Source organism: Bubalus bubalis, chromosome 17 (assembly GCF_019923935.1).
Source record: "Bubalus bubalis isolate 160015118507 breed Murrah chromosome 17, NDDB_SH_1, whole genome shotgun sequence".
NCBI classification, from domain to species: Eukaryota; Metazoa; Chordata; class Mammalia; order Artiodactyla; family Bovidae; genus Bubalus; species Bubalus bubalis.
Genome location: NC_059173.1, coordinates 10,066,351 through 10,087,765, shown reverse-complemented (window position 1 = coordinate 10,087,765; position 21,415 = coordinate 10,066,351). Strand labels below are relative to the sequence as shown.

General features: G+C 51.7%; 1 protein-coding gene and 1 pseudogene across 1 annotated transcript in view; one reads left to right on the top strand and one right to left on the bottom strand.

Annotated features, from left to right (window-relative positions):
- The window catches only part of PXN (paxillin), a 43,583-nt gene extending 29,513 nt beyond the window's left edge, over window positions 1–14,070 (bottom strand). The window contains exon 1 of the mRNA XM_044930067.2: window positions 13,905–14,070. Coding sequence (XP_044786002.1) covers window positions 13,905–13,917 — 13 coding nt within the window. The 5' untranslated portion in view covers window positions 13,918–14,070. The remainder of the gene's footprint in view (window positions 1–13,904) is intronic.
- Window positions 14,071–14,167: 97 nt separating this feature from the next.
- On the top strand, window positions 14,168–18,055 carry LOC102394341 (annotated as a pseudogene).
- The last annotated feature ends 3,360 nt before the right edge of the window (window positions 18,056–21,415 follow it).

The following is a 21,415-nucleotide window of genomic DNA, read 5'->3' as shown; positions in this document are numbered from 1 at the left end:
CAGTGGGAAAGAATCCACCTCCGGATGCAGGAGACAGGAGGTCGATCCCTGATCCGGGAAGATTCCACATGCCGCAGGGCACTTAAGCCCGTGCACCACGAATATTGAGCCTGCACTCTAGAGCCCAAGAGCCACAACTACTGAAGCCCACAAGACCTGGAGCCCGCGCTCAGCAACAAGAAGCCACTGCAACGAGCAGCTCAAGAATCGCAAATAGAGAGCGAGCCCCTGCTTGCTGCAACTAGAGAAAAGCCCACGCAGCAACAAAGACCCAGCACAGCCAAAAATTTAAAAAATAAACAAACATTAAAAAAAAAAACAAGAACAAATGGCAGAAACACAAAACAAGTGGCAAGATCGCGGACTTACACCCAATCATGCAAATAATTACTTTAAATGTTAGAAGGTCTATACGCTTACAATTAAAAAGTAGAGATTGTCAGATTGGATAAAAATGCAAGATTTGAAATAGGATTTTTATAAGAAACACTTTAAATAAAAAGACACAGATAAACAGTTCCTACCAGTTTGACAAGTATAAAATGATCAGGGAAAAGATACCACACTCATACTAATATCAAGAAAGCTGGAGTGGTTCCGTTAATACCAGACAACATGGACTTCCAGACAGGAATATTATTAGAAATAAAGACCCTCTGTGATGATAAAAGGTCAATTTGTCATGAACATTTAATAGTCTTAAACACACATACATCCAATAACTGAGCTTCAAACTAGATGAAGCTAAAATTGACAGAAATGAAAAGAAAAAAAAAAGATAAATCCACAATCATAGCTGGAGAATTCAACTCTCTAACTGGAAAATAACCCAAAGGACTTCCCTGGTGGTCCAGCGGCTAAGACTCCATGCTCCAGAGATGCAGGGGGCTCAGGTTTGATCCCTAGTCAGGGAACTAGATCCCACATGCCGCAACTAAGACGGCGCAGCCAAATAAATAAATTAAAAAAAAAAAAAAAAGGTACAGGCACTCCTTTGGTGATAATGAAAATGTTCTGAACTGAACAGAGGCAATGGCTACACAACTTGTATTGCTGCTGCTAAGTCGCTTCAGTCGTGTCCAATTCTGTGCGACCCCATAGATGGCAGCCCACCAGGCTCCCCCGTCCCTGGGATTCTCCAGGCAAGAACACTGGAGTGGGTTGCCATTTCCTTCTCCAATGCATGAAAGTGAAAAGTGAAAATGAAGTCACTCAGTCGTGTCCGACCCTCAGCGACCCCATGGACTGCAGTCTTCCAGGCTCCTCCGTCCACGGGATTTTCCAGGCAAGAGTTTCGGAGTGGGGTGCCATCACCTTCTCCAACTTGTACTAAATGTACTAAATACCATTGAATTGTAGACCTTAAAGTGGTTAATTTTATGTTATGTGATTTTCACCTGGGCTTTTCAAAAAAAATGAATATGTATATTACATGCATGCCTATATATTTATAAATATATACAACATGGGTGGGTAAGATACACACCAAACCGTTAACAAGTTATCCCTGGAGGGGGAGGAAGGAAGGACTTTCACTTCTGTACCTTCCTCTTTTTTTGTTTTACAATAAGTATGTATCTCCTCTGACACAAGAACTTTTACAAGTAACAGTATCAGACACATAATGACATTAGAAAGATCTCTAGAATAAAACAAGGCCTGAGGCCACACTGTGGCAAGTGTGTGGTTCTAGAAAGAAGACTAGGACCCCAGATACACCCCAAAAAAAGGGCTGGAGAGAGAGGGAAAAACAAAAACAAAAACACAGGCTTGTTCTGCTACTAAGTGTCCTAGGCAAGTGCTTTCTCCTTGGAGAACTTCAGCCTGTCACTCTGTAAAACAGGTGGGCTGAAACTCATAAGTCATTTTCCAATGTTTTTATGTTCTTATTTTCAAAAACCACAAAACCCCTTTTGCGATTGCAGCCTCCAATGGAAGCTCAATATATAAACAAAGTGAGCAGCTCCGATGGAAGAAGTAATGGGCAGAAAACCCCAACACGGGTGTGGGTGACATCCGAAGGCCCCTTCCACTCTACAAGTGTAGGAATCTAAGGAAGACTGAATCGGCCCAGAACCACAGGGAAGGGAGTGGCCACTGGTCACACCCAGCAGAATATTTGAAAGAAAAACTTTCACAGGCAGTAGAAGCAGCGAGAAGAGCAAGGGCAGAGCTGGGACAAAGCCCAAGCTGGTGACGAGGAAAGGAGCTGCTACCAGCAATGCCACCAACAGCCCTGGACCACACAGCCCAGGGTGCCCCAGGGGCAGACGAGCTGTGGCACCCCTGGGCCCACGCCTCTGCCCGAGGTCAGGCAAACAGATAACAGCTGGTTCCAGGCCGGTGTTCCCGCCGCACTAAGGGTGCAAACAGGATGTTTAGGGACAGCTGACCACAAGGGATCACAGGGAGCGTGACAACCACCTCCAGGTGACCCCCAGCTTGCTTGTGGCGTCAGCACACCAGGCCAAAAAAAAAAAAAGCTTCTGGTGTAGCTCTCCAGACAAAGCAGGGGTGAGGACTCTTGAAAGTTCAAGACACATCAGAAGAAACCACCTGAGGGGTTGAGACGGGGAGGAAGCAAGGCCACCGAGCTCAGCAGCTCTCTCGCCCCCAAGATGTAGCTAGGCTGGCGCTCTGCCAGATGGTGAGAAAACTACAGGTCCACTTGTGGGGACAGAAGACTTTCCAAGATGAGCAGCAGGTGACCAAGTGAGCCAGGGGCGGGGCGGGGGGGACCAGGTCATGTCCCCGAGGCACGAGGGTCGTTTTCCAGATGCTGTGGTTGCTCTTCCTTCACACCCGCCCCAGAGGGGCCAGCCTGATTCGGCTGTCCTGCAGCTCAACCATGCTGAGAACCCTCCCAGGCTGGGCAGCAGGGCTGGGAGTCCATGGGACACACAGTGAATCCGGAGGAGACCAAGTACAGGCTGTGTGGGACACGCCCATTTCCACCCGAAGAGGAGGAATGTTCCTGGAAACAGAGGGCAAGGAAAAAGCCTGTCCAGGACTCTCTGAGCCGCTCCACACCCCAAATGAGGGGGGCCCAGTGCTCATCCAATATATCAACTGCCCCTAAAAGGGTAGAAAGGCAGGCAGGGTGCAGCCCGGGAACTAAGCCCACTCCACTGACAAAAGCCACAGTTTCCAGCCCAGAAACTCTCCTGTTCTACTGCTACTAGGAGCCTCACTGGCCTGGACCCATCGTGGGAGGCTTTGTAGATGCTACTGAGCATCTTTCATGGCCTGCCTTGGCCAGCGTACGGCCCGCAAGTTCCAGGAGAAGCCCAGGGCTGACCTCAGAGCGGCTCTCAAATTTTCGCCTTACACGAGCAATCAGGATAAACCAAGCCACCAAACAACCTCCTCACCACCGCTTCCTTCTCAAAGCCACCAAAGAGGCTCGGGGAAGTGAGACGTCATATAACCAAACCCAACTCAACGCCACCAGCACTAGGAGTGACCATTTCATTTGCAGAGCCCCAAACGTGCATTAGTCACCCCACAGGGCCACGGCCGGTCCTCCACTCACATTGCCAAGGGGGCTAACAGAACTCAGGGTTCCTCCTCCAGGCCCTGGCTGAATGGCCGTCCAGGGCTCTGAATGCCACCTCCAAGGCCACAGCGGACACCGGCAGCAGGCTGTGAAAGCAGGCGGAAAAGTGACAGAGAAAGCTGAACCCCGCCCTGCCCCTGTGACCCACGACTAGACTATTCCATGGATGAAAAAGAACCATCGTTACCATTTATTGAGCACCTTACCGCATTTCAGGAAATGCACCTGTTTCACAGATAAGGGGACTGACACTCAGGGTATCAGGTGACCTGTCCAGGTCACGCAGTTGGCAAGTGGCAGCATGGATACAGAGCAGGGAGACGAGAGGCTGATGGGGGACCCTGCATTCTGCCCTGGGGCTCCGGGTGGCCTCCCCACCTGCTTGAAACCCAGAGGGCTTCACGCTGATTCTCCAGCGGAGGCAGTGTTTCGATGGGGGATCAGTGTCTTAGTGGGGGTCCGCAGCTCAAACCCATTTCATCATCGACCATCGTTAAATACTTAATAGGGTGGGACTTCCCTGGTGGTCCAGTGATTAAGGAGGGTTTTGCCTTCTAGGGCAGGCAGCGTGGGTTCGCAGGCAGGCAGCCTGGTCGGGGGGCTAAGATCCCACGTGCTTCGTGGCCAAACAACCAAAACATAAAACAGAAGCAATACTGCAACAAATTCAATGAAGACTTTAAAAATGGCTCACATAACAACAACAACAAAAACTTAAAAAAAAAAAACTCATTAGGCAACCACAGAAAGAACCAAGCCACATTTGGAGGTTAGGGACACTTGAACGGCAGGTGAGATCCCTGTCTTCGAGGGGTCTACAGGGCAGAGGGGGAAACACAAGAGGAAAAGCCCAATGGGCACAGATTTGTGAAGTTACATTAAAGTGGGAGGGTCAAGAGGTTGGCTAGTTTTAACTGGAAAGAAAAAAAAACTTTACTAAAAAAGTGCCTGCAACTGAGACCTTAAAGAGAGAGAAAGGAGACGGACAGGTCAGGGGGTTATTTTCTGCCACATAGACAAGGGTCCAGACCCCAGGCAGAGCTAAGCGCTTGGAGTGGTGAGAAGTCAAATCTAAGTCACAGAATGGAGTTCAAGAAATCCCCTAGATTTGGCAACTGCGTGTTTGCCATAAATGGAGGGCAGGAAGAGAGCATTTTTAGGGACTTCCCTGGTGGTCGAGTGGTTCAGAATCTGCCTGCCAATGTAGGGGACACAGGTTTGATCCCTGGTCTAGGGAAGATCCCACATGCCACAGGGCAACTGAGCCCGTGAGCTGCAGCTACTGAAGCATGCATGTTAGAGCCCAAGCTCTGCAACGAGAGACGCCACCGCGACTAGACGAAGACCAAGAGCAGCAACAAAAACTCAGGGCAGTCAGAAATAAATAAATAAAATCTTTAAAAGAGAGAGCACTTTTAGAACTTTTCAAAGCAGGCCTGCTGCAGGCAACAGAGAAAGCCGCTGTGAGAGCCGAGCTGTCAAGTTCAACCCACGGGTGCCACAGAGGATGGGCATCCAGTGTTGCCAACTTTTGAGTTTTCAAAAAAAAAAAAAAATAGCCTATGGGTTTTGAGGTGCCATCTCCTGATACTTTCAATGCTGGTGTCTAATTCTGAATATATTTAAATACCATGAAGGCCGAGTGACACGGGTCTGCAGGCCACATGCAACCTGTGACTTCCCATCCCTGCCTTCAGGCTTCCAGCACTGAAGAACCAAAAAGAGAACCAGCTGGGGCGCTCGAAGACCTGGGACCAAACTCTCGCAACATTATCTGCGGTGACACTTGGGAGTGTCCACTTCCTCTGTGCCCTGAGCTGCAGTTTAGCTTCCTCATTTGTAAAATGGGGAAACCACCACTTACCCCAAAGGGCTTCTGTCAGAATCATCAATGATGATGGAGCACATAAACATGTTTTCTAAACTGTAAAATGTTGCAGAAACAGTTTAACCCAGGTCAAGAGAAGGGAGGGGACAAAAACAGAGCAGACAATAGACTGAGGCAGCGAAGAGAGTGAGAAGGAAATGAGTTAGATCTTTGCTGGCTTGCAGACCGGAAGAATCTGGACAATAGAATCCACATCAGGGGTGGAAATATAAATTTAGGCATCACCAGCATTCAAGTGATAAAACAGGTCACGCAAGTAGATAAACTGACCTGGATACCTAGGAGAGAAACAGGGGGCCCAGAAAAAGCCTTTGCAAAAATGCACTGGTGTTCCCCCAAAAAGGGATCAGAGAAGGAGGTGGGGAAGGAGGTGGGGGGGTGGCCAGAGGGTGGTTCTTCGGAGAATGGGGGATCTTCAGAGAAGCAGAATTTAAGGAAGGGAGGGGGAAATATGGCTGCTACAGAGTGGGACGTGTTCTCAGCCAAAGAGAAAAACGTGGAAGAATGGCCCAGGCTGCACTGAAAACAGGACAAGGAGGAAACTAAATAAGTCAGGAGGGGGATTTCTCTAGAGGTCCAGTGGTTAAGACTCTGCTTTCCAACGCACAGGGTGTGGGTTTGATCTATGGTTGGGGAACTGAGGTCCCACATGCCACAGGGTGTGTCCAAGAGAAAAATTAAAGAAGAAAAAAAGAAGTTAGGAAGGACAAACAGGGTCGGGGGGAAGAAACCAGAAGGAAAGCGGATCCAGGTGTATCTATGGATAGGTCACATCCAGGCACGGATGTCAACACTGATGGGAGATGCTGGGGGGGGTGGGCAGGGGGGCGGGGGAGGCCAGGGAGTTATAGGAGGTGTTGAAGTGGGAAGGGGGGTGTACAGTGAATAACAGACAGATGTCTCGGAGAGTCTGTCGGCTGTGTGGGAGCACTCCCACGCCCACGTCACTTGGCCTCCCGACGACCAGGGAGGCAGCCTCAGGCTCAGTCTGCAGCCCGCTTGCTGTGACAGGCTCTTGCTGTCGTTGCAAGAAGCATCCGTTCAGAAAGGCACCCGGATCGGTGTCCAGGGGAAGAGTCCAGCCTGCCGAGGATCCTCGCTATGAAGGGAGAGGAGATCCCCAGAGGCCTCCGCCCACCGTGCTCACACTCACCCCAGGCTCCACTCTCTTCCCAATGTCCTCCTCGAGTGTGTGACTCGCTCTCCCCAACGAGAACACAGAACAGAACATGGCTGTTTCTGCCAAGCGCATTCTGAATAAGCTGCATTCCATTTCATTAAAACAATTACCTGAGTCCCAGCCAAGAATTACATAAAGCTTCCTCCCAGCACCACCCCTCCCCATCCCCCCACCCCGCCCATAAAGCACACATCATTCTGCTCCTCGAACAGGCGGTCAGGTCGGACACGCGGCTCTGAGACCTCCATAGGATGACCCCCATGATCAGGACCCAGCGGCCAGCCTCGGAGTCCTTGCTTGGGGACAGACAGACAGATGTGAGGCTCAGAGAAGACCTTCATGTGAGGCACTCCCCTAAGGAGGGCTGACGGGCTGCTAAATGCTTCTAGTGGGCACCAGGGGCCCTCTGAGCCAAGGGGGCCACCAGTGTGGGAATCCGGCTGTTTCTCCCACAGAGATGGGAGGCCCGGCGGACAGGCTTTGGAGTCGGCAGAAAGCGAGACAGGAGGGTCCTGGGAGTGGGGATGCCAGGAGCGGGAGCCTCAAGTCTGGAGAATCGACTGGCCAAGAGGGGCGACTGGCCAAGAGGGGCTGCAAGCAAGAGCCTGGGGCCACTCCGGCCTCCACTGCCCACCGGCTATGGTGTTCCTTTGGCCACAGATAAGAGGTTCTCCTGATGTGAAGCGAAAGGCATGTCATCCCCTCCCCCCAGGCTGCAGCTGCCCAGAGGCAGCTCTCTGCATCCCATCCAGGCCACCCCTTCCCAACTCCCACTGGGGCCCGGCATCTTGCTTGCCTGGACCACAGTCTGGTTCACATCGCTACACTCAGAATAACCCCAGAGGCTCCCTCCACACCAGCGACGCTCGTTGTCTCTGCTGGGCCCTGTCCTTTCTCCTGCACAGGTCACTGTGTGTCCCCGTCCCCGGCGGCATCACCAGTCACTCCCATGCCAGGCCTGCATGGCTCCTGTCTCTACCCACCCGGTCTTTCCACCACCTGCATCAGAGTTACAGGAGGCCAAGAGTCACTAGGGTCAATCACAGGTAGGCAACGGATGCCCATCCCTGATGGAATGACTATGAGCCCGCTGTGGAAAAGCCAAGGTTTTCTCACCTTTTCTCCCCCAACTTTTTATCATGCAAATGTCTAAACATGCAGAGAAGCTGAAAGGCCGCTGCAGTGAGCACGCACATGCCCTCTACCTGGGTGCAGTCACAGGTGATGTTTTGCCATTTTTTTGTGCACACACGCACAAGTTTCCTCTCTTTCCCTCTTTACATACACACACAGCATATACACATCCTCCCTACGTTTTCTACTACATCATTTAAAACTCAGTTGCAGACATGGTGACACTTCACTCCCAGATACTCTCGGCCGCACCTAACAGTAACAACGTTTTCCCATAAAACCACACCACCACAATCACACGAGGAATAAGCACTAAGAGGCCCTCTTTAAGGGGAAACTAGGCCACTGGGGCTCTGCGGGGCCTGGCCAACCACACGTCCTGCCTGCCTCTGGCCCAGCATCCACGGCCTCCCCGGAGAGGCCAGCCCTGAGCCCCCCTGGGTAGGCCATCAATCCGTTAGCTGGGAGACTTATCTGGTCGAGAATGGACGCTTGAGGCCAAATGTGAGGCTCCCAACAGGACTGCAACTGAAAAGGCAAAATGGGCCTGTGAGGCCATAGGGCTCCAGGCCTATCCCAGGTCAGGAGATGATCTCTGGACACTTATTTATTTTAGTTCATTATTTTTATTTTGGTCACACTGTGAGACATGCAGCTTCTTAGTTCCCTGGCCAGGAATAGAACCCACGCCCCCTGCAGTGGAAGCTTGGAGTCCCACTCACTGGACCATCAGGACAGTTCCTGGCCACCCCTTTGAAGCTGTTGGTTTGTCAAGATTTCCGGGAAAATTCAACTTCCTAATGCTTTCTCTTCCCCTCTCCCTCTCCCAGGATTCCTCAGTTCTCCACCTGAAGGGTTTCTGAGGATTTCTTCCTCTGGAAATGGGCTGGCTCCCAGTGGTGCTGCTGCTGCTAAGTCGCTTCAGTCGTGTCCGACTCTGTGCGACCCCATAGACGGCAGCCCACCAGGCTTCCCCGTCCCTGGGATTCTCCAGGCAAGAACACTGGAGTGGGTTGCCATTTCCTTCTCCAATGCATGAAAGTGAAAAGTGAAAGTGAAGTTGCTTAGTTGTGTCCGACTCTAGCGACCCCATGGACTGCAGCCTACGAGGCTCCTCCGTCCATGGGATTTTCTAGGCAAAAGTACTGGAGTGGGGTGCCATTGCCTTCTCCGGCTCCCAGTGGTAGCCAGGTGCAAACACCTGAACAAAGACAGGAGAGTGTACGGAGCTGGGGGCACAAAGGGCTTCTGACTCCAACCGCAAAGAGCAGAAGAGGGAGCGTGGAGCCTGCCCCGGGTTCTCAGGGCCAGCTGTGCTGGAAGCTCACAGCTCTGTCTTGAGGCTAACCGGTGAGTGGACAGAGGACAGTGAGAGAGAAGGGAGGTCTTCCACCGAGCAGGAGACACTGCCGTAAGCGCCCAGCATCCTGTCCTGAGCACAGCATCCTCGAGAAAGAACCAACGAGAGCGAGGAAGCCACAGAGAACAGGAAAGAACGGTGTGAGACTGAAGAGAAAACGAGGGACACCCCTGGAAGACCAGGGGTTAAGACTCCACACCTCTACTGCAGGGGACATGGGTTCAATTCCTGAACTAAGATTCCCGCGTGCCATGTGATGGTAGCCAAAAAAAGAGAGAGAGAGAGAAGAGACAGGGGGTATGGGAAGGGTGGAAAAAGATTTTTAGCGTTCTAGAAACAAAGCAATCAAACCAACGGGCAAACCAGATGCAATCCAGTATCAGGAACAGACGTGGAAAATGGGTTACAAGATTTAAATCCCAGCCCTGCCACTCGCGAGTTATAGAACTTGGGCAAGTGGGCCTCCATTTCATCATCTGTAAAATGGGTGGCAGTAATAGTAGCGGAACCTGCGCCTCGTAGGGTCAACATGATTCCAAGAGAAAACGCGGGTAAGGTGCCCAGCCCAGGGCTTGCACGTAGTAAGTGCTCAATAAACATTACAGAAAGGGGTCTGCAAACACCATATAAACAAGCAAAAGCGTTCTACAGACGGCTGTGATCACGAATGAAGACACTGAGACCAGGACAACCCAGGGGAGGGCTGGAACGAGACTGAAGTGGAAGGGAGATTTTCCAGTCTCTGCCCTTGAGAGAAAGACCTCAGGAAAGCTTTGGGAAGTCAGTACCCTCAGGCATGAGGATCCTGGGATGTTCCCTTAAGGGGACTCAAACCCACAGTGGCAGGGCTCTGGCCCGCAGCAGCCTGAACCTCTCCCCACCAAGCTCTGGCTGCCCAACGGAAAGGGCACCTGCTGAAGAACCAAACACACCAGGGTCTGAGTGCCCGCTCCACACCTCACTAGAGCACAGCCTAGGAGGAGATCTGGGGCTGACGCAGGGCCCCCCGAGGAGCACACCATCACCCCACAGACCACCCCTGCCACAAGCCCAGCAGCTGGTGCCCTTGACCCTGCCCTAACACACAGAGGCACCACAGATGGGTGAGCCCAAAGTCCAGACTTTCCATGGAAACAGAGAGGCCCCGTAGCCTGGAATGCCCCAGGCAATTCCCCTGCTCCCCAGTACTCCCCTCCCAAGGACAATGAGGCACTGTGCTCCAGAGGGTCAAGACTGCTGAGAAGCTGCAAGGAGACAGGTCCAGATCCCAGCGGCAAACGGGCATTGCCAACAGCTGGCTGCTCCCCCTGCAAGGGATGGGAATGGCAAAGCTATTGAGGCCTGAACCAGCCTACCTACTGCCACCCAGACCATACGGGACGATGGTCCCAAGGGCAGAAGTTTAAAAGGTACCCAGCAATTACTCAGCAGGCCCCATGGCTCATTCCCCTGGTTGATTACCAAGCACTTACTAACTCATTAGGGCTTCCCCCAGGGGCTTAGCCGCAAAGAATCTTCCTGCAGTGCAGGAGAGGGTAGTTTGATTCCTGGGCGGGGAAGATCCCCTGGAGGAGGGCATGGCAACCCACTCTAGTATTCTAGCCTGGAGAATCCCCATGGACAGAGCAGCCTGTTGGACTATGGTCCATGGGGTTGGAAAGAATCAGACATGACTGAGCACGCATGCGTGTACTACTTATTATGAAGATGATCAGGTCTGGAAGTGGATCGACCTGGGTTACAATCCCAGAGCCCCCACTGAACTTTCCTGACTCAGATTTCTGCGTCCATCAAGCGGGGATTAAACACCTCCCTCCAGGAACTGCTGTGATGATACCAAGCAGTGCTGAGTAGGCTGCCTGGCTCCTATCAAACGCATGTGATCACTATTAGCCCCCAGCTGTGGTCACGGTCCCCATCCCCCCACCTCCAAGCGCACTAAAAAACGTGAAGGAGGGGCGAGCAGAACATAACCAGAGTGCCTGTCCTTGTTGTGAGAACTCTGTCCAGGAAACTCCAGCCAGAACTGGAACACCGAGAACTCCCAGCCAAACCAGCATCTAAACAGTAACGAGGAAAGCCACCAGCAGCCACCCCGCAGCACAAAGCCAACAGAACACACAGGGAAGGGCAGGACACTGTGTTTACTTACTGACTTTCTGCCCAAAGAGCTATAACTTTGTAACTTATTAAACAACACATGGTGAGTTTGTCACTAACAGCTACAGGAAGGGGAGGGCTCCCCAATTTTTTTTCTTTTAGACCAAAAAATAAAAAACAAAGTCACAGCACAGACTCTGACCCCTCTAGACTTGCCACAGGTCAGACTCTTCTCTTTTAGGAACCAAGAGGCTCACAGCTGACAGCACTCTCAGGAGAAAAATAAAAACAAGAGGCTTGGCCTCTGGGTCCAGCCTAACTAAGGAAAACAGCTGACGGGCAGGGTGCTGAGCAGCTATCCAGACAGCTGATGGGGGCTGAGAGCAGAGGCGAATTCCTCTCTCCTCCTGCACGCCCCAGTCCACCCACCCCAGGCTCCAGTCGGTCAGCCAGGCGTGGCTGGCCCCCTGGGAGCTTAGGCCAAGGAAGCCAGGCGGCCCAGATTCAGACAACTGAGGAGCCTCTGGGGGGAGGCAGAAGTAGTTACAGGTGGCGGCCATCACCTCTCTGAGACCCCCTCGCCACGAAGAAAGGCCTCCTGGTGCACAAAGCTGCAGATGCAGGAGCGAGGGATCGGGCTTCCAGTCATGATTTTGTCATCTTACTACTGTGCAACCTTGAGCCAGTGAATCAACCTCTCTTAGCCTCAGTTTTCTCCATTTGTAAAAGGCCAGCAGTACTGATAGCAGGGACCCTTAAGGGGCTCTTCAAAAAGAGTTACTGTGAAGACAGGACAGTTGAGGTACGGGGAAATACTCCAGGAACAGCAAATCTAAATTCCTACAATCTGCTCTGCCAGGACACTTTCTTTCCTTTCAAGAGACGAACTCAGTTTCCTGGCCCTAAATGGAAGACTGTCAGAGGACAGGAATTCTGGGCTTCAACAGGGAACTCTACAAAGACTTTCTCAGTCCTTCAAACAGCACGGGGCCTGTCTGGAAGCAATGGAACCCACACCAGCATTTCAGAAACTGTGACTCTGCTTGTGAGTTCCCACAGGGAAAGCATTGAGACTTTCAGATCCTGATTCGAAAAATATCCCCCAGCCTCCTTTCAGTTCAGTTATTTTTACATGAAAAAAAAAATAAAATAAAATACCTGCCTGGAAGCCATGCCAACCTTGAGTGTGCTGGAAAAATGGGTGCCAAGCCTGACCCAAAGACAGAACTATGCTTGGCAGCCATTGTACTCTGCAAAACAGGCAGGACCGCACACTCTCCCCAGCTCCAGGATCTTGGGGGTTAGGGGGTTGCGGAGGCACCCTGATCCCCAAAGGAAGCTTCTGGGAAGCAGTCACGCCCCAATCCTCCTCCCTGTTCCTTTGGAAGTCCAGTGCCTACAAATAACCAGTCTTAATTTAGTGCCCTGTGCAGCTCGGGGGAGGCCCATCAGTCCTGTCTGATGAATCCACCCCTAAGAGCTTGAGACAGAGAAAGCATCAGTGGTCACACAAGCCACCCACAGTCCATAGAGGGAAGACAAGGCTCCTACAGAGAAGAAACTTTCCTCCCCCTCCTCAACTCCCTGGCTCAGAGGCCTTCCAGCTCCAGGCCTGAAGGGGAGGGAGGGAGAGTGAATCCTCCCACTCCAGGGTTCACGGTGCTCAAGGCATTCCTAGAACCCCCCAGCACCAAGACCCCTGGGTTTAGTGTCTGGTTCCAGAAGATACTTTCTTCTGCCCAAACTCCAGATCAAGGCTGGACTGAAAAAAAACAGTTTGGGAGCTCCAGTCACATGAAAACAGTAAAACTCTATTCTGGGCATCCTATCCTCCTTACCTATGGGACTTCCCGCAAGGTACTGCCAGCCTGGACAAGTTCAGAGATGGCCATACCTCGGGGGCCCACTTCCCACCTCGTTCCCTTGGCACTTCACCAGTCTGTCTCCCCAGCTTACATTTCTAGGATGAGGCTGGTCTGTGATATGAAAGCGGAGGAGCTAGTCCACTGAGTGGCCAGGGCAGTGAAACGGACCCAGGGCCTTAGTGGGGCAGAAAAGAGCCTTGTCTTTGTGGGGATGTGGTCATGGAGGCTCATCCCTAACCTGTAAATCTGACCTGTGAAATAAAAAGGGTAGACTCGGAGGGGCTACCCCTGAGGTGCCGGATGTCCGTCTGTGAAGTGGGGGTGGTCCTCCAGGGGCTGGGAGCAGGCCCCGGCTGCGCGATCAGGCAGCTGATCCCCAAATTGGGTGTTCCAACTGTGCGATGGGGGTGGGGGAGCGCTGTGTGAAGTGAGGGTCCCGCAGCGGGGGAGGTGGTCAGGTCCCGGCAGTGGGGGCCCGTCCCTGAGGCGGACCGGGCGGGTCCCTGACGAGCAAGCAGGTCCCTGAGGCTGAGCTGGGAGATGGGGGTGGATCCCCGAGGTCGGGGGGTCCGGAGGTGGGGCTGTCCTCGAGGCGAAGGGGTGGCGGCTGTGAGCACGGCGGCTGGCCTGGCCTGGGAGTCAGGCCCAGCCCGGGATCCTGTCCCGCCGAGCCGGGGCTGGCCAGAACCAGAGCCGGGACCCGGGCCGCAGCGGGTGGGATTCAGCCCGCCGCTCGCGCGCTCGCTCGCGCCCGCCCTGGCCCGGGGCCCGGGGCCGCGCGCCCCTAGCTGCCTTCTCCCTCAGCCCCTCCAGTCACTCACCGAGGTCGTCCATAGTGGGGGCGCCGCGGGCGCCGGGAGCCGGCTCGGTGTCGCGCTCGCTGCCCGTCCCGGGGCCGGTCCTCGCCGCCGCGCAACTTTTCCGCCGCGAGCCTCGGCCCGGAACGGAACGCGCCGCCGCCGCCGCGCGCGCCCGCCGCACGGCCCGCCCCCGCGAGCACGCGCGCCCCGCCCCCGGCCGCCCCCGCCGCGCGCTCCGCCCGTGGGGGCCCCCGCGAGGCTGCCGGCCCCACCCCGTGCGCACGATGGCCACGCCCCCTCCGCCCACCCGCGAGAGCGCGCCCAGCCGGGGCGGCTAGCACCGCCCGGGCTGGGCGGCGGCGCCGCCTCGCGGCCAAGCCTGCAGGTGGGAGGCTCCCGGGTTTCCTGTCCTCTGTCAGTCTTTCTGTCTCACGGTCGCCTGCCTGACTGTCTGGCTAACATATCCATCCGCCTGTCTTGACGCCTCACAATCTCACCTGTGTCTCTCCGTCCATCGGTCACTCATCACACCGCTGTCCACTGGAGAGTCAGATTTGTCCGCCCGTCCGTCTACGTCCATCTTTCAGTAAATTGCCACCCCACCAAAGAAGAGCCTAAATTAGTACCAGGTAATGAGCAACCTAGATAGCATATTAAAAGCAGAGACATTACTTTGCCAACAAAGGTCCGTCTAGTCAAGGCTATGGTTTTTCCAGTGGTCATGTATGGATGTGAGAGTTAGACTGTGAAGAAGGCTGAGCGCCGAAGAATTGATGCTTTTGAACTGTGGTGTTGAAGAAGACTCTTGGGAGTCCCTTGGACGGCAAGGAGATCCAACCAGTCCATTCTGAAGGAGATCAGCCCTGGGATTTCTTTGGAAGGAATGATGCTAAAGCTGAAACTCCAGTACTTTGGCCACCTCATGCGAAGAGTTGAGTCATTGGAAAAGACCCTAATGCTGGAAAGGATTGGGGGCAGGAGGAAAAGGGGACGACAGAGGATGAGATGGCTGGATGGCATCACCGATTCGATGGACATGGGTTTGGGTAGACTCCAGGAGTTGGTGATGGACAGGGAGGCCTGGCACTGCGATTCATGCGGTCACAGAGTTGGACATGACTGAGCAACTGAACTGAAGGCTGGGGACGTTTGAAGCACCTTTCCTGGGGTCGCCCTCTGGATCCGTGGCAGTGCAATCTCTCAGCCCAGCCTTTGAGGCCAGATTCAATATTTTCAAGGTTTGTTATTGTTTAGTCACTAAGGCGTATCTGACTCTTTGTGACCCCATGGACTGTAGCTTGCCAGGCTCCTCTGCCCATAGAATTCTCCAGGCAAGAATACTGGAGTGGGGCCATTTCCTTCTCCAGGGGAATCTTTGCTTCCCAACCCAGGGATCAAACCCACTCTCTGGGGTCTTCTGCACTGGATTGTTTACTGCTGAACTACCCAGGGAAGCCCATTTTCAAGGTTATATATTCTTTAATTTTACACATATCCATACTCCCTAGAAGGAGACTTTTCCAAAGTTCTGGGCAAAGCAAAAAGGACCCCACCTTAGACCCTAAGGGAAAAACTACAAGGAGGTTACACCCAGTGCTGGGCATGGTTTCCTGAAACACCCCACTGCCACCCCAGACCCCAGAGGGGCTTCGCTCTCACAGACTCAGAAATCATGTGATAGCACCACCTGCCGTTTTTTGTTTTTCCATCTGCCGTTTATTGAGTGCCAGCACTATCAATCGGAGAAGGCAATGGCACCCCACTCCAGTACTCTTGCCTGGAAAATCCCATGGATGGAGGAGCCTGGAAGGCTGCAGTCCATGGGGTCGCTGAGGGTCGGACACGACTGAGCGACTTCACTTTCACTTTTCACTTTCCTCCATTGGAGAAGGAAATGGCAACCCACTCCAGTGTTCTTGCCTGGAGAATCCCAGGGACGGGGAAGCCTGGTGGGCTGCTGTCTATGGGGTTGCACAGAGTCTGACACGACTGAAGTGACTCAACAGCAGCAGCAGCACTATCAATAGAATGAACGGGCTGTGAGCTGGGTGCTTTCTGTGCTTTCTTGCATTTAATTCTGACCACAAGCCTAGGAAATGACCACTAGTATCCCGTTTTTCAGTTGGAAAAGTTAAGACCAGAGAGATTGAGTTACCCAAGGTCACGGAGCTAATAAGTGGGAAGACTGAGATCTGAACCTGAGAAGGCCTAGCTAAGGCCTCTGCAGGACACCTGCTACTCTACCAGGTGAAACTATTGTCCTTAGACCAATCCCACAGCATACACGTGTCCCTGTGTCAAAGGTCTCAAACCGTTTTGTTTTTTTTTTAAGGTGGATCAACTATTTTTTTCGTATTTATTTATTTATTTGGCTCTGTTGGGTCTTAGTTGTGTCACGTGGGATCTTTCGTTGTGTACAGGCTTAATTGTTCCCTGGCACGTGGGATCCTAGTTCCCCAACCAGGGATCAAACCAGAGTTCCTTGCATTGCAAGGTGGATTCTTGACCATTGAACCACTGGGGAAGTCCCTCAAACCTTTCTTTTCAAAGCAATATTTCCTGGAAAGGAAAACATCAATTAAGCTGGCAATTATGCCTTTGGTGGGTGAAGTTCTAAGGAGGGGCTTCCCTGGTGGCTCAGTAGGGGAAAAAAAATCTGTCTGCAATGTGAGAGGTGGGTTTGATCTATGGGTCAGGAAGATCCCCTGGAGAAGCAAATGACTACTCACTTCAGTATTCTTGCCTGGAGACTCCCATGGACAGAGGAGCCCAGCGGGCTACAGTACATGGGGTTGCAGAGTCAGACATGACTGAGTGACTAAGCACATCAATTTGAATGTTCTAAAGAGAACTGAGGCTTCGCGGTTAAGTGCTGTGACCTTGGACACGCAGTCCCTTACCTGGAATTTCCTCCCCTCGGGACTCCTATCCCCGAGCCATCAGACTTGTTTAATTCAAGCCAGGTTTTCTCATCTTTCCTCAAGATGAACTGATGTTGCCTCTCCTCGCTACCCAGACTGGGGTCCATATGGCATTGTTCTGGATTCCCATTGTAACGTAAAGGGAAACTTTCACCATATCCAGAGCCCTTGATGTCCTGCAAATAGGGAGGAGGGTGTCCTCAAATTCCTTTCATCAGAAACTCACTTGTGTGTGTGTGATCAGTCACTCAGTCATGCCCAACTGTTTGTGACCGCATGGAGCTCGCCAGGCTCCTCTGTCCATGGAATTTTCTAGCAAGAATACTGGAGTGGGTTGCATTTCCTCCTCCAGGGGATCTTCCTGACCCAGGGATCTTACCCACATCTCGCTTCTCCTGCATTGCAGGCAGATTTCTTTACCACTGAGCCACCAAGGAAGGGAAACCCACTTAGGTGGCACCAACTTTAACTTTCAAATGAAACAGCATGTCTACAAAAGGAAAAGTCATGACATCTACATCATAAATCTGAAGAGAACCTCGCAGAAGCTTCTGTTGGCAGCTAATGCCATTGCTGTCACTGAAAACCCAGTGGACAGCAGCGTCATTTCCTCCGGGAATACTGGCCTGTGGGCTGTGCTGAAGTTTGCTGCTGCCACTGGAGCCGTTCCTATTGCTGGCTGCCTCACTCTTGGAACCTTCACTAACCAGATCTAGGCAGCCTTCCAGGAGCCAAGGCTTCTGGTGGTTACTAATCGCAGGGCTGACCACCAGCCTCTCACAGAAGTCTCTTCACCTGCCTTCCATTGATCTTTGTGACACAGACTCTCCTCTGTGCTCTGTGGGCCCAGCCATCCCATGTGACAAGGGAGCTCACTCAGTGGGTCTGACGTGGTGGGTGCTCGCCCGAGAAGTTCTGCCCATGCATGACACCATCTCCTGTGAACACCCTGGAAGGTCATGCCTTATCTTTCCTTCTATGGAGATGCTGAAAAGGATTGAAAAGGAAGAGCGGGCGGCTGCTGAGAAGGTTGTGACCAAGGAGGCATTTCAGGGTGAATGGACCGCTCCAGCTCCTGAGTTCACCGATGCTCAACCTGAGGTGGTGGACTGGTCCGGAGGTGTGCAGGAGCTCTCTGGGCTTATTCCACGGTTCCCCACTGAAGACTGGCCTGTAGCTCCCACCACTCAGGCCACTGAATGAGTAGGAACAACCACTGTGGTTGTTGAGGAACAACCACAACAATCGTAAGCTGTTCTTCTACAAACTTTTTTTTTTTTTTTGGCTGCACTGGGTCTTAGTTGCAGCACGCAGAATCTTTAGTTATGGCATGTGAATGCTTAGTTGCAGCATGTAGGACCTAGTTCCCCAACCAGGGATCAAACCCGGGCCCCCTGCATTGGGAGCACAGAGTCTTAGCCACTGGAGCACCGGGTTGGGAGGTGGGAAGTTCTCCACAAACTTTTTAAATGGAAATAGGTTGATGGAAAATAAACAGTCTCTAAAAAAAGAACTGACATTGACAGGACCGTGGGACCACTCCATGGCCAATGTTGCCGAGGGCCCTCTAGTCCGTGGAATGTCTGTCTCTTCCTGTAGTTGTTCTTTCCACGTTCACGGCTCTGGATGCCTCTTCCTGTCCCAGCCCACGGGTGCCTCTGCTCAGCAGTGTAGGGTAGAGGTTAAGTACACAGCTCAGTGGACTGAGAAAGACCCAATTCCAGTTATCTTCCTTGATGGTGGTGAATCTCGGTCCATTTTACTCTTTGCATCTGTTTCCTCCTCTGCAGAAAGTAGATAAATAATAGCTACCTGTCAGAGTCATCATAGGATTAAACAAGATACTACACATTTACACCTTGGTATATCCCTGGTCATCAACAAGCACTGTCTAACTCAGGGATCCGTATGCCGTGCTCAGGTGCTCAGTGGTGTCCAACTCTTCGCAATCCCATAGACTGTAGCCCACCAGGCTCCTATGTCCATAGGATTTTCCAGGTAAGAATACTGGACTGGGTTGCCATTTCCTGCTCCAGGGAACTCAGGGCTTATCCCCTAGAAACAAAATGCAACGTATATAATTAAAAATTTTCTAGTAGCCACATTGAAAAAGATCAAAAGAAACAGTTAAAATGAATCTTAGTATATTTTATCTAATCCAGTCTATCCTAAATGTTACCATTTCAGCTTGTAATCAATATAAAAATATCAGTTAGATAGCTCACTTCTTTTTTAATAGGAAGTCTCTGAAATCACATTTGCACATTACACTTATACCACATTTCATTTCCACTAGCCTCAGTCCTAGGACTCAAGAGCCTCATGTTGGCTAGCGGCTACCACCCTGGATGGCACAGATTTAAATGTTAGCTGGCATTATTATTTGGGGGGAGTGGGGAGATTTCAACCTAAAAGCCATTTTCTCAGAAAACCATTCCTTGGCCTGGTAGACTATGTCAGGGTTCCTGTGATTATGACCTGTTTTTAGCACTCCTCATAATTGTACAGTTGACTCTTGGAAAACACTGGTTTGAACTGCACAGGTCCACTAATAAGCAGGTGGGTTTGGTGTTTGTTTTTTTTTTTTGGCTGCTTGGGTTGCAGAATCTTACTTCCCCAATTAAACCTGTGATCTGGGCAGTGAACGCCCCAAAGAATCCTAACCACTGGACTGCCAGGGAATTACAAAGTTATTACAAAGGATTTTTTGTAATAACAAAAAATTACAAAGGATTTTTTTTTCAACAAATGTAGATAGTACTACAAGACCTGAGATTAACTGAATTTGTGAATGCAGAACCAGAGACACAGGGCTGACTATGGCACTTAAGCATCTAAGGATTTTGGTATATTGGGGCTCCTGGAACCAATCATAGATACCGAGGAACTGTAATGAAATACTTACCCACTTGCTTGCATCTGTCTGTCTTCTCCTAGATTCTAGGCTTCAGGAAGGCAAAGGCCAGGTTTGTCTCGTTCACTGCTCTACCCAGTGCCTGGCACGGGGCACAGGGTACGGTAAGTGCTCAATAAAAATATGTTGTCTGAATAACATCTATTAATGTTTTAATAACACCTATTAATTGAATGAATTAAATTTACCACTGCACTTGGCTTCCCTGGTGGCTCAGAGGTTAAAGCGTCTGCCTCCAATGCGGGAGACCTGGGTTCGATCCCTGGGTTGGGAAGATCCCCTGGAGAAGGAAATGGTAACCCGCTCCGGTATTCTTGCCTGGAGAATCCCATGGACAGAGAAGCCTGGTAGGGTATAGTCCATGGGGTCAAAAAGAGTCGGACACAACTGAGCGACTTCACTTTCATTTAATTGATGTTGGGAATAAAGAGGGGATGTGTGTGTATGTTAGTCACTCAGTCATGTCCCAACTCTTTGCGATCCCATGGACTATAGCCCGCCAGGCTCCTCTGTCCATGGAATTTTCCAGGCAAGAATACTGGAGTGGGTTGCCATGTCTTCTTCATGGGATCTTCCCGGCCCAGGGATCAAACCTGCCTCTCCTGTGTCTCCTGCATTGGCAGACAGGTTCTTTACTGCTGCATCACCTGGGAAGCCCAAAAAGATCCCTGTGGTGATAGTTTAGTTGCTTAGTTGTGTCCGACTCCTGTGACCCCATAGACTGTAGCCCGCCAGGCTCCTCTGTCCATGGGATTCTCCAGGCAAGAGTACTGGAGTGCATTGCCATTTCCTTCTCCAGGGGATCTTCCCAACCCGGGAATCAAACCCGGGTGTCCTCCATTGCAGGCAGATTTCCATAATTCCCCCCAAATTAATGACCAGTTGTAGATTCTTATAGACCATTCTTTTTCACACATATTGAGAACATTTATTGTTTAGCATGTGGGAAACACCTGTTAAGTTATTTACACTATTATCTCATTTAATCCTTGCAAAGATCCAGTGGGGGCGTTCTATGCCTGTTTTCCAGGCCAGGAAACTGAGGCTCATAAATGAAGCCACCTGCCCTACGTCACACAGGTACGATGTGGCAAAGCTGGGATTCAAACTCAGGACCATCTGACTTCAGAGTCTAGGTCATAGCTCCTGAAGCGGGGCTTGGGGATTGTGTCACACCCCTCAGCAAGTTTAAACTTCCCCAGAAGGCTTGGACACAGTGCCTTGAGAAGGCTCTGCTATTCCTGAATTTGGGCGGAGGCCACCCCCCACTCCCCTGGAGCAGGAAATTGCAACCCATTTCAGTATTCTTGCCTGGAGAATCCCATGGACAGGGGAGCCTGGCAGGCTATAGGGTCCATAGCGTGGCAAAGAGTCAGACACAACTGAAACAACACACATGCACCCCCCACTCACTGTCCTGCTTAAAACCTTGCTGACACCAAAATAAAGCCCAATGACTCCCCAGGACCTCTGACCTCATTAGGGGACCCAGTGCAAGATATCTTCTCCTCAACTCTCCTTTCTCAGCTCCAGTCACAGGGAATGACTTTCAGTTCCCCCAAGAGGCCACATTCTCCTGGCTCCAGACCCCTGCTTATATGCATCCTGTCCTCTTTCTCCTGGTTAACTTCTCTCTTCCCTCATTTCACAGCTCAACCACCCCCTCCTCCAGGAAACCTTCCCTGACTACCACCCAG